General features: G+C 43.6%; 1 protein-coding gene across 10 annotated transcripts in view; it reads left to right on the top strand.

The window, feature by feature from the left end:
- PITPNM2 (phosphatidylinositol transfer protein membrane associated 2) overlaps window positions 1-14,078 on the top strand; it is a 371,894-nt gene that overhangs the window by 218,043 nt on the left and 139,773 nt on the right. For all 10 annotated transcript variants that reach the window (XM_088449121.1, XM_088449120.1, XM_088449123.1 and 7 more), the window contains 3 exons: window positions 1,232-1,446; window positions 2,646-2,767; window positions 12,339-12,572. In XM_088449121.1, the coding sequence (XP_088305247.1) occupies window positions 1,232-1,446; window positions 2,646-2,767; window positions 12,339-12,572 (571 nt within the window). The remainder of the gene's footprint in view (window positions 1-1,231; window positions 1,447-2,645; window positions 2,768-12,338; window positions 12,573-14,078) is intronic.

Genomic DNA, 14,078 nt, shown 5'->3' with positions numbered 1-14,078 from the left:
TTGGAGCGCTCTTCTGTTCATCCACTCCATAATAGGAAGTTTACTTTTGTTTGGTCTCTTGTTTACTTGGCTTCCCCTATCTGTGTTATGCTTGGTCTCCAGCACTGACAGGAACAGATATTATTCAGTACTGGCTTTTTAACCAATTCTAAATATAAGATAAGAAGGATAATACTATAACTGCGGGGTCTCTCCTTGCTGAACATTTGTCTGTGTTTTCCAGCTCGGTAGCTGTTTACGGCAAGTCTGTCTTGTCTGAAATCATCCTGGCACATAATAATATTCCCTTCTCAGCCTGTGTGCGGCATTTGCTCCTGATGACACCTCAGCCAGATGTCTTGCTGGTCTGGTCGTCTTTACATTTCTAAACAGCATTTTCAGTTACAGTAGATCACATTTTGAATATATGAAATCTAAAATATTACTGAAATAGACTTTATTGCCTTAAATAACAAAGGAGATCATTATTTTGGAACTAATTGGCCATTTCAGATAAGATCAGGATACATGTTATTCTGGTGTGGATAAGTGGGGATGTACTTATGAGATCATCGGTCTCAATCCCAAAAGTGGAATCCCGGCAAGGGATTTAACATAGGCATCGAAATGCTGATGTTAATCCCGACGCCGGAACGCAGAGGACACCAGACCTAACGAAGGTAAAACTGGGGTGTGCCCCTACCGTTAACCTCAGGGGGGAGGGTTAAGATTAGGGTCTCTAGCGGGATTAGTGTTAGGTTTGGGGGGGAGGAATAGGGTTAGGCACCCCTAGGGGGGAGGGTTAGGCACCACCGGGGGGAGGTTGGGTTAGGCACCCCCCCCCACCCCGGGAGGGTTAGGTTTAGGGTTAAAGGGAGGGGAACTTAGGGTTAGGCACCACCCCTGGAGTTTAGGGTTAGGCACCCCTAAGGGAGAGTAGGGTTAGGTAATTTACCTGACCATGTCGGGATTTCATCCTGTCGGCATTTGAACCGGCGGCATTTCAATCCCTTTCCGATAAGTGATATAGAATAAGAGTCAGTTAGGAGATGCAGGGCACTTGCAGATCTCTCACATTCCCAGGGAGGAGGTGTAGCCTGGTTGATCTGTAGAAATAGTTACTTTTTGTTTTGTGAGAATTGTTTTTTTGTCTTTTTTAATCCACTTAACAAAATGCCTATGCAGCCTTGTGATGTCACCTCCTAACTTGTTACTTTGAATAAAACACTGTTTTAAATTTCTGTTTTTGCAGAAAAAGAGCCGAGAGGAGACATGCGGGGAGGGCAGCGGAGTGGAGATCTTAGAGAACAGACCATACACCGACGGTCCTGGGGGCTCTGGTCAGTACACACACAAGGTCTATCACATTGGCATGCACATCCCCAGCTGGTTCCGATCCATCCTTCCCAAAGCTGCACTGCGGGTGGAAGAAGAGTCATGGAATGCATATCCCTATACAAGGACCAGGTACCACTTCTCATAAATAACATTGTGGCAGGGAAGCATTTCCAGTTTCCCCCAATGGACTGATTGCAAATTAATGAAATGTGTGTGAAACTTATAATCCGTTTCTGGATAATTTATATGTTCAAGCTTTCAGTACTGATTACTCAACGGTAACCGCAATTATATTCATATACTCATAGGCCTGGGCTGCCCATCTGCGCTATCCACGGTTTTTGGGGGATTCAGTTACCGCTGTATACAATTTGCTGCATTACATTTATTTCAAAAAAATATTTGCATGTGGTTATAACATATACATTGCCATCTTCATGTAATAAATACTTGTAGAGAACTGTTCAAGACAATATGCTTAATATCATGTGCAACAATGAAAATGTTTCCGATGTGAAAATAGTTACTTCTAATTGATTTCAGCATGCAAAGAATGAATGTGACATTTAAAACTCTCAGTTAGCTCTGAGTTCCGAGATATAGCCCATTTATGACGATGTAGTGGTATTCCTAGTGAAGTGGGCAGAATGGAGAGAATCTTACCAGCAATCTGCGTTCCGCGCAGAGGGGGCAGGGCCTAATGACCCAATTAAATGAATCAGTTATTTGTCCCCGCCCCTATTCAAATATATGCGATTCACGGGATTACCCACACAAGATAACGGTGGTGCACTGAGTGACAAGCATAGTGAGCAATTCCACCAAGACATTTCAGCAATGGAACAAAGATATCAGGCAGGTGAATCACTACTGTTGGACAGTGACAAGAGATGCCCCAGAAGAGGAGTACAAGCAACAAGCAAAGAGAAAGCACCCCCATGAATAGGCCACTATATTAGATAGTACTTTCGTATGCTGTATGTTTGTTTCGTTTTGTGTTCTTATTTGTGATTGATAGAAAATAAATAACAGTTGTTTTAATTCAATCAAGAAAATATCAGATTATTTTAAAATAGCTTTTCACTATGACTATATTACTAATGTACATACAGTATAGTGCAAGTAGTGTAGCTCAAAAAATAGAGCTAGTAAAAACATTCTGAAATCATTTTAGTTTTTCTTGACCTCAAATTAGTAATGTATGACTATTTTTTAGAAATGAAACAAATTAAAAGTATTTATTTGTTGTACAGTGTATTTAGTATGTTTGTTAGCTTGGGTTATATGCTTGCACATTGTCATTACCAATCAATGTATTATTCTCACAGGTACACATGCCCTTTTGTAGAAAAGTTTTCCATAGATATAGAAACGTTCTATAAATCTGAATGCGGAGAGCTTGCCAACGTCTTCAACCTTTCCCCTGCTGAAAAAAGACAGACAACATTGGGTAAGTGGCTTTATTGCTCAATTACAATGATATGTATTCTGTCTCTATTATTTTAAATCTGTCTATCTTATAATTTAGTAGTAATTAAAGAAAATTCTCCCTGGCAAGAATAGTATTGATAAGCCTTTCCACACACATAATCCGCACACATCTGTTTTACAGAAGCCTCACCTCCCTTCTCTGCACAGTCTCTGGGCTCAATCCAGTTAGGTGCAAGTCTGTTTCATGAAGCTCATATACATCTCACGAATGCGAGCACCCGAGAAATGCAAGATCCAGTTAGAAATGCCAATTTGCTGTAGTAGTGGTGAAGGTGTACGACGCTTCCCAAAATGCGACCTAGGAGAAGTGCATGAAAAAGTGGGGAAACCATCCTAGACCCTAAAAAAGTGAGAACTGAGATGGCAGGACCATATAGAAGGCTATTAGTGGTAATAAGGAAAGTACTGGAGGTTTTTAAAAGGAGTCAAATGGCAGATTTGTACAAGTTTGCAATTTATAGCAAGCAAATTAAAGTATTTCCAGCATGTAGGGTACAGACAAATGTCTGTATAGTAATGTTTTTATACAAGCTTGTAAACAGTTGGAATAAACACTTTTACCTCTCATCTTCAAGTTCAAAAACGCCTCTCCCATCTCTCCCATCAATACAACACCTCCACATACCTGTGCCACATCGTTTACACCTCTACATACCTGCCCCACATAATTTACACCTCCACGTACCTGTCCCACATCATTTACACCTCCACATACCTGTCCTACATCATTTACACCTCCACATACCTGTCTCACATCATTTACACCTCCACATACCTGTCCTACATCATTTACACCTCCACATACCTGTCTCACATCATTTACACCTCCACATACCTGTCCCACATCATTTACACCTCCACATACCTGTCCTACATCATTTACACCTCCACATACCTGCCCCACATAATTTACACCTCCACATACCTGTCTCACATCATTTACACCTCCACATACCTGTCCCACATCATTTACACCTCCACATACCTGTCCTACATCATTTACACCTCCACATACCTGCCCCACATCATTTACACCTCCACATACCTGCACCACATCATTTACACCTCCACATACCTGTCCCACATCATTTACACCTCCACATACCTGTCCCACATCATTTACACCTCCACATACCTGTCCCACATCATTTACACCTCCACATACCTGTCCCACATCATATACACCTCCATATACCTGTCCCACATAATGTATTATTTATTACCAGTTATTTATATAGCGCGCACATATTCTGCAACGCTTTACAGAGAATATTTGTCCATTCACTTCAGTCCCTGCTCCAGTGGAGCTTACAATCTATGTTCCCTACCACATGCTCACACACTAGGGTTAATTTTGTTGGGACCCAATTAACCTACCAGTATATTTTTTGGAGTGTGGGAGGAAACCAGAGCACACAGAGGAAATCCACGCAGGCACCTGGAGAATAAGCAAACTCCACACAGCGCCATAGTACGTACCTGTACCACATCATTTACACCTCCACATACCTGTCTCACATCATTTACACCTCCACATACCTGTCCCACATCATTTACACCTCCACATACCTGTCCTACATCATTTACACCTCCACATACCTGCCCCACATAATTTACACCTCCACATACCTGTCTCACATCATTTACACCTCCACATACCTGTCCCACATCATTTACACCTCCACATACCTGTCCTACATCATTTACACCTCCACATACCTGTCCCACATCATTTACACCTCCACATACCTGCACCACATCATTTACACCTCCACATACCTGTCCCACATCATTTACACCTCCACATACCTGTCCCACATCATATACACCTCCATATACCTGTCCCACATAATGTATTATTTATTACCAGTTATTTATATAGCGCGCACATATTCTGCAACGCTTTACAGAGAATATTTGTCCATTCACTTCAGTCCCTGCTCCAGTGGAGCTTACAATCTATGTTCCCTACCACATGCTCACACACTAGGGTTAATTTTGTTGGGACCCAATTAACCTACCAGTATATTTTTTGGAGTGTGGGAGGAAACCAGAGCACACAGAGGAAATCCACGCAGGCACAGGGAGAATAAGCAAACTCCACACAGCGCCATAGTACGTACCTGTACCACATCATTTACACCTACACATACCTGTCCCACATCATTTACACCTCCACGTACCTGTCCTACATAATTTACACCTCCACATACCTGTCCCACATCATTTACACCTCCACATACCTGTCCTACATCATTTACACCTCCACATACCTGCCCCACATAATTTACACCTCCACATACCTGTCTCACATCATTTACACCTCCACATACCTGTCCCACATCATTTACACCTCCACATACCTGTCCTACATCATTTACACCTCCACATACCTGTCCCACATCATTTACACCTCCACATACCTGCACCACATCATTTACACCTCCACATACCTGTCCCACATCATTTACACCTCCACATACCTGTCCCACATCATTTACACCTCCACATAACTGTCCCACATCATTTACACCTCCACATACCTGTCCCACATCATATACACCTCCATATACCTGTCCCACATAATGTATTATTTATTACCAGTTATTTATATAGCGCGCACATATTCTGCAACGCTTTACAGAGAATATTTGTCCATTCACTTCAGTCCCTGCTCCAGTGGAGCTTACAATCTATGTTCCCTACCACATGCTCACACACTAGGGTTAATTTTGTTGGGACCCAATTAACCTACCAGTATATTTTTTGGAGTGTGGGAGGAAACCAGAGCACACAGAGGAAATCCACGCAGGCACAGGGAGAATAAGCAAACTCCACACAGCGCCATAGTACGTACCTGTACCACATCATTTACACCTACACATACCTGTCCCACATCATTTACACCTCCACGTACCTGTCCTACATAATTTACACCTCCACGTACCTGTCCCCCATCATTTACACCTCCACGTACTTGTCCCACATCATTTACACCTCCACATAGCTGTCCCACATCATTTACACCTCCACATACCTTTCCCCCATGATTTACACCTACACGTACCTGTCCCACATCATTTACACCTCCACATACCTGTCCCACATCATTTACACCTCCACATACCTGTCCCACATCATTTACACCTCCACGTACCTGTCCCACATCATTTACACCTCCACGTACCTGTCCCACATCATTTACACCTCCACGTACCTGTCCCACATCATTTACACCTCCACGTACCTGTCCCACATCATTTACACCTCCATGTACCTGTCCCACATCATTTGCACATCCACGTACCTGTCCTACATAATTTACACCTCCACGTACCTGTCCCCCATCATTTACACCTCCACGTACCTGTCCCCCATCATTTACACCTCCACGTACCTGTCCCCCATCATTTACACCTCCACGTACTTGTCCCACATAATTTACACCTCCACGTACCTGTCCCACATCATTTACACCTCCACATACCTGTCCCCCATCATTTACACCTTCACGTACCTGTCCCACATCATTTACACCTCCACATACCTGTCCCACATCAATTACACCTCCACATACCTGTCCCCCATCATTTACACCTCCACGTACCTGTCCCCCATCATTTACACCTCCACGTACCTGTCCCACATCATTTATCCCATGATTGAGCTTTTTAGAGAAAGTCACCTGAAATCTGACATGTCTTTATTGCATACATGCCTACTCTCCCGGGAATCGCTGGAGGCTCCCGATTTTTCGGGTAACCCCCCGCGATCCCGGAAGAGTAGGCATATCTCCCGCATCCCGCCCACTTCCTAGTGAAGTGGGCAGGATGGGGAGATTTTACCTGAAATTATCGGGCCCGTCGGGAAGGGGCGGGGCTAAATTAGGCAAATCGCATCATTTAGCCCCGCCCCCTCCTCACGGACCCGCGAATCACGAGGGTTTCTGTAAAGGCGGCGGGGCCTAATGCCGTCTATTGTCTGGCCCCGCCCCCCGAAGAGGAGAGCAGCAGGTCCCCTCCTGCTGCTCCCGGAAAGCTGCCCAGCAATGTAGGTAAGTATGCTTTATTGCCCAGCTTAAACCCCTCCAAGTGCACGATTATGCATTGGAAGGGGTGTACCTTAAAATAAAGATTTTCTCTACTTTTTCACTGCACAGGGGGATGCATGCAAACAATGTGTATTTCCACTGAAAAAGCAATGTGAAATTTAATTGCAAATGAAATTCACAGTGCGAGTTCATCGGGAGAACGGCTCGTAGAACCCAATTTGAACCTAATTGGATTTACCCGTGTCTTGCTCTTTCCACTATCTCGCTTACCTCAATTATACTGCTTTTATACCTAAATTCCGGGTCTGACCCGGAGGTTGGAACAGGGTTCCAAACTGGATCAGACCCGGAATCTAGCCGGCTCCGATCCAGGATATTCCAGAGTCGGCGCTGTTCACACCGGAGCCGGGTCTGCAGGGACATGGCTTTTCCGGCGTTGAAGTGGACGCTTGGAGATGATGTCATCTCCAAGCGCCACTGAAGCTGGCCAATCGGATCGCGCCGTTTACACTGCAGGGTTTCACAGGTCATTCCTGTGTAAAACCCTGCAAGTTACCTGGGTTGGATTGCCGGGTCACTCCACCCGGGAACCCAACCCAATCCCCTTTTACTCCAAAGAGCTACCTGGGTTAACCCTGCAATAACCCAGGGATAAATGGAATTATTTTTTATATATAAATCTACCTTATATGTGGTAAGCCATACACGATTATTATTTTGATATATTTTCATAAGAACATTTTTTTTTCTTTATTCTACATACTGTATATGTTGCACAGAGTACTATGACAAGTAAAGACAGGAATCTGTACAAAAATTCCATTCATATGAAGATGTGCGTGGGAAACATTATGGGGCACAGCCATGAAATGCAGACACGAAGCACAGATTAGGTCATGCAGGAAGCAGAAAGGTAACAACCCCTGTAATCTAAACAAACTACAACATGGGGTGCAAGTTACAGCTGAAATAACTGAAAGGCATTTCGAACATCATTAGCCACTAACAGGCATAAAAACCCTATCACAATACATCACTGCCATCAGTTTAGGGCAGTTGGGACTATCTAATAAGCCAATTATTTATCATGATAAATATTCCCTATAAAAAAAAAATGAAAAAATATCATTGTGAATTTGGCGGAAGAGAAGATAGTCATGGAATTTATTTTTTTTAAGGAGATATTCCATATTTTAAATGGGAAAATTATCAAAATTATAATTTTTCCTTATTTGACTACCAAATGGCACAAAGGCCTATTTCTCATTAAATATTGGCAGCATATTCCCTGAAAACAGGATACCCACAAATATTTATTATTCAGATTGCAGATGTATTATCTGGGGGATCGCAGCAGATATCTCCAATATCTGTCGCTGTCCCTCAATTTCTGACAGCAGCACAAACCCCGTAGATTATTATGGAGGCTGCCGGACTTACCGCATTCTGGAGTTTAGACCCCGCAGCTTACTACATATAAAGTTTCACATTCGTACCTTATAGTACCAATATAGTTCAGTTATCTCTTTACACTTACACTAGTTTACATGACAGCACTCAAGCTCCTTTGCAAAATGTACCAAGCATAAACCCTCTTATATGTGTTTATATGTGGCTGAGGAATCATCACAGGCTTTGGTTTTTGAGTGTAACAGAGAGAGTCTGAGAGAGTGCACAGGCCAAAGCTAGTTTGAATCTTTATTTTTTTTTAAATTACCCAATGGCCACACCTACAGTAGATGAAGCACTGCACTCTGGCAAAGTCATTTCCAAAGATGGCTTTAGGTTTAATTGTTCTGGGCCTTCAGCAGTTGTCATCCTTTGCTAGTACAGTCTTCATGATAAAGTATTGCATTTTGGGCCCCTAGCTACTACACCACACGTCCTTTGTATAATCTGACACTCTAAATTACTATCTTTACATATTTATCAGTCTGGAAAGTCTACAGAAGATAATTCATAATGCAGTTCCAAAGACAATACTTTTTTTTTAACCATAATTCAATAGCTTAGAATGGTCACACAATGTTCTTTAATTGATTTGTACGTCATCATTATGATATTTTGTATGGATTGTTTATTGATTACTGCTGGTCGCCAAGTAGAACTTTTAACGTCATGCTGCACTGTACCATTCACATCTGCACCAGGCCCCAGACAACCAGATAATGACAATTTAGCGACCACAGGTTATGGACCTTTTTTATTGGCTAGATGTCTTCATCCCTGAATATGCCATTCAGATACACACTGATTAGCACCCAGGCAGGCAGTCATAAGAAAAACATTATTCCCCTTCCCTAAAGCTGGTTGCCATGGCAGGAGATAGATGCATGCTGACATAAAAAAAGGAATGTGACGCATTCGGCTGAAGCCAGCAGCACAGTTTGATAGGAGCGTTCTGAATTATTCTCTCTCTAGGTGACAGTAGAAAAGCAAAGCTTGCTAACTTTAGCCTACGCTGCATTTCTGGTGGGTGGGCAGGTGAAGTACAGGCTGAAGATAAAAGAATAAAAAAAGTCGAAGGAAAATGATCCTCAGGAAGAAGAATCCTGAATGATTTCCATAGCATGTTAAAAATAAATCCGCCTGTATGCTTTTGAAGCGTGCAGTGTGAGGAGACAAGTTAACAGCACCAGGGCTGCTCTGTATTCTTGAAGGTTTCATGCAGATTCCTATTCCATAGTAAATGTCACTATGTTATAAACAGTTTAAATATCAGTTGCTCAAACTAAATAAACTGCAATGGACCTCAAGTAATATTTACATTACATTACAGTTGCTACAACAAAATATATAGAAATGTGTTAAAATATCTTTAGTTTATGGGATTACAGGAATATTAAGCTACTGTAAAAATTCCCTTTTTTTGTTGTTGTTTGTTTTAATATTTTATTAAACTGGCGATGGTGCCGCTTGTGACAGGCACACTCGGGCAGATCTGTGGGTGGCCAAGTTTGACAAGATCCAACTGTTTGGCACTCAGGCTAGAGTGTACTTAGTACAATTTCTGGATCACATGGGCTTATTTATGTGGTCAACAGATGACAGGCCACACAAGCTGGCTTGCCATGTATTAAGCCAAGCTATTACGATCGCATTATTGCCTGCTATTTTGATACTACACATGTGGAGATATCAGCCTTATTGCACAACAGTAGTAATCATCATCATATGAATAACCAATGGAGGCTTGTAATCTCTTGATTCTGCAATTAATAGTTTGTCTCCTTTTTGGGGAAGTACAGGGAATTGTGACTTTAGAGGTGGACTCTGGTGCGTCTGTTTGCAGAGTCAAGAAAGCGATAATATGCACCTGCGTTCCCCTGAATGTGCAAGCCCTGAGATACCCACTGTCACAGGCCGTGCACAAGGTAACACCGCTGGTGGTTCTTGACACGCCACCATCGCGTGCACCATAGTCACTTTGTACCAGATTCTCCGTCTGGACATGGTCGCTGTGGAAGCGGCTCTGTATCTGAGAACGCAGCCGCTTTTACTGACACACCCGCGACACTCCCATCACACGCCTGTGAGAACAGTTTTTTTGCATTTACTACAAGTCACTCCCAAGGAACGCCCATCGTTTTACCTCTCAGGTCCTGTACGCAACAGTGCCTTTGTGCGTACGCTCTGTGTAACACATGGGCCATAGGGGTCTGCTGAATTTTTTGCACATGCTCAGTGGCAAATGATCTCTCAACCAAGTGAACATCGGCATTGCGTGTGGTTTGCGTGCATCTCTGACTCAGGCCCTGGGTATGAGGATCAGCAATGGTATCAGTGCAGTGCTTCAGGACGTGGCTTTTTATGACTGAGTGATGGCAGGACCAGTGGCGTAATTAGGGTGTTTGGAGCCCAGAGCAAGTTAAAAAACGGATCCCCCCCCCTTCCCCAGTATGTGTGCATCGGGAAAAAAAGGGTGTGGTCATTTGCCACAAGGGGCATGACCACTGAAAACAGGGGCGTATCAACATGACACACCACCGTTTCTCATCACTCTGGGAACATTCCTTTCTATTCCATATGCACCTGAATGCCTCCGGTAGTAGTTCCCCTCTTGCAATGCCCACTGTAGTAGTGCCCCTTATGCAGTGCCCCCAGTAGTGCACCCTTATACCATGCCCCCAATAGTGCTTTTTATGCAGTGCCCCCAGTAGTGCATCCTTATACAGTGCCCCAGTAGTGCACCCTTATACAGTGCCCCCAGTAGTGCACCCTTATACAGTGCCCCCAGTAGTGCACCCTTATAAAGTGCCCCTTATACAGTGCCCCCAGTACTGCCCCTTATACAGTGCCCCCACTAGGACCCCTTATACAATGCCCCTTTTACAGTGTCCCCAGTAGTGCCCCTTATACAGTGCCCCTTATACAATGCCCCCAGTATTGGTCCCCCCCTATCCAGTGCCTCTAATAGTGCCCCTTATACAATGCCCCCAGTATTGGTCCCCCCCTATCCAGTGCCTCTAATAGTGCCCCTTATACAGTGCCCCCAGTAGTGGTCCCCCCTATCCAGTGCCTCCAGTAGTGCCCCTTACATATATAGCACAAAGACACACAATAAACCCAAAACACAATACTTACCTGAATAAATCTCTCCTGTGCCCGCCGCTGTCAACTCCTCTGTCCTCCCGCTTGCACTATGGGAGAGACGTCATTGCGTTTCTCCCATCACCCACTTCGGGAGCCAGAAGGCAGAGATCATGAGTGAGCTCTAGCTCGGCTCTGGTCGTGGGTGCAGCAGCCAATTAGTCTGTCTGACTCTCTTATTGGCTGCTAAAACAGATGCACCGCCACCGAGTAGTACGAGTGTCCTACCCGGCAGCGGCGTGTTTGTTTTACTGTGTAGTGCGGATTGCACTACAGTGACTGACACCACTGTCCTGCACCGCGGCCGGCTGTTCCCCCAAACACACACACACACCCCGCTGCTGGTCCACCGGCGCCCAGGGCACGTGCCCCCGCCGACCTACCTTAGTTACGCCTCTGGACAGGACTGCCCTTTACAGCTGCAAACAGCACATGGCAGTGTTAGAGGCAGACGGCTATAAGTGTGACTTCATTTTTGCCTATTAATTTTATTACAAATAGGCTACTCCCGGTTATTAGAGGCACAATCAGTAACTACAAGACATATAAGATGCTTGGTTAACATAGGTAAACATCCATCGAGCTAGCTCTGTGTGTGTGAATATATAGCCGTGGTATTACTGTAAGTGACCTGCTATGTCACACACGCATTCATAAATGTCTGTGTTTTGTGTGTAACTATCCACAGAGCTGTTTTCCAGTTCAAACTTCAAATTGCAAATTTTTGGACTGTGTCTGATATATTTGCTAGTGCACGCATGTTACACAAATATCATGTGCTTCCCATCTTAAAGATGGCACTTACAAACCATAATCCTTAGGAAGAAGTAAAATTAACTACTTTTTAAATGCGTCTTTTTCTCCCTTACTATTTTCTTTACGGTTACAGATCCAATTGATATTGTGAAAGACCCAATACCCCCACATGAGTATAAGCCAGAAGAGGACCCCAAAGTGTACAAGTCTGTGAAGACCAAGAGAGGCCCCTTGTCTGATGACTGGATAGAGGAGCAAAGGAATAACCTTGGGAGATGCCCAATCATGTGCGCCTACAAGCTTTGCAAAGTAGAGTTCCGTTACTGGGGTATGCAGTCTAAAATTGAGAGATTCATACATGATGTTGGTGAGTAATCTAATGAGTGTTGACCTCTTAGCAGCTTTAATCTTTACATATACTGTCTACTGAGTCTGGTGCCAGCAGTAAGGTACTAATCTGAATGATGTCATTTTACATGAGACAAACTTCAGCATAAGGAGTCTAAAGCCAAATGCACAACTGCTTTAGTCTAAACATGAGAATATTAGACTGTGCATAAAATATATTAGAATGCACTTACTAATTGAGCATACAGCACTGTGTGTCTTTTAATGTCAGATATGTACATATGTACAACGTACAAACATCTGCACAAAGCATGGATCCTTAAGGGATATTCTAGTAATGGTTTCTAGGCTATGGTTGCAAAAATAATGGTACCTAATTCCAGGATATATTATCCATGCACAAAGGCATCAGACCTGCTTGAGTCATTGCCTAAAAGGTAATGATGTAATTTAAAAAAAATGATGTAATAATCCATGAATAGGGACTCTGGACTTCTAAAATATTGACTACTATGTTTGTAAAACTGGATATTATTTTCTTACCATTAACTTTGCATAATGTATGTGTAATTAACAAGCAATGCACAGAAGAAGGGGAGATGGGTAAGAGGATTTGGGAAGTTTTGTGGAGGAGTGGGGAGTTTGAGCAGATAGGGAATGGGGATGGCTCTGGGTTGTGGCTCCCCCAAGGAGTTGATGAATGTGCAGGAATGACACTAGCAGCTAGGCAAGGAGGTGATGGTAGGCAATGAGGTGATGACTGCAGGGAGCTGACATTAGAACATTAGAAGCTAGGCAAGGAGGTGATGGTAGGCAAGGAGGTGATGACTGTGCAGGGAGCTGACATTAGAACATTAGAAGCTAGGCAAGGAGGTGATGGTAGGCAAGGAGGTGATGACTGTGCAGGGAGCTGACATTAGAACTTTAGAAGCTAGGCAAGGAGGTGATGGTAGGCAAGGAGGTGATGACTGTGCAGGGAGCTGACATTAGAACATTAGAAGCTAGGCAAGGAGGTGATGGTAGGCAAGGAGGTGATGACTGTGCAGGGAGCTGACATTAGAAGCTAAAGGAAGAGGAAGTAGAGTAAAAGAGGGGTAGGCCTGAAATGTTGAAATGAGGAGCTGTGTTAGAAAGTGAGTTGAGGGAAGGTGAAATATTTGGTGGGGAAGTGCATAATTTTGGGGGGGTGAGATACTGTAGGCATGGAGTAAACAGAAAAGTGCATGTGAGGAGCTGGAATGATCAGGAGTACTGGATAGTAGAGAGAGGAGGTTAAGATGATCATAGGAGGATGGGAAGTGATGGAATGCTTGGTTGTGGTGGGCTTGGCAGAGAAAGAAGAGGAAAGGCATTGACAGTGTAGAGCAATCGGTAAGACTTGAGTAACCGTGCAGGAGTGAGCAAATACGTGGAAAGCTATATAGCGATAAATAAGGTAGGTGTCAAGTGATAAAGCATAAGTTAAAGCTACTCTGAGTATAGAGGAAGAGACCATGCATCTGCATGCAGAATTCCAAATGTGGGA

This window comes from Taudactylus pleione, unplaced genomic scaffold (assembly GCF_031769625.1).
Source record: "Taudactylus pleione unplaced genomic scaffold, aTauple2 ptg000479l, whole genome shotgun sequence".
In the NCBI taxonomy this organism is placed as follows: Eukaryota; Metazoa; Chordata; class Amphibia; order Anura; family Myobatrachidae; genus Taudactylus; species Taudactylus pleione.
Note: the sequence above shows the minus strand (reverse complement) of the source record. Positions and strands in the feature narration are given on the sequence as shown.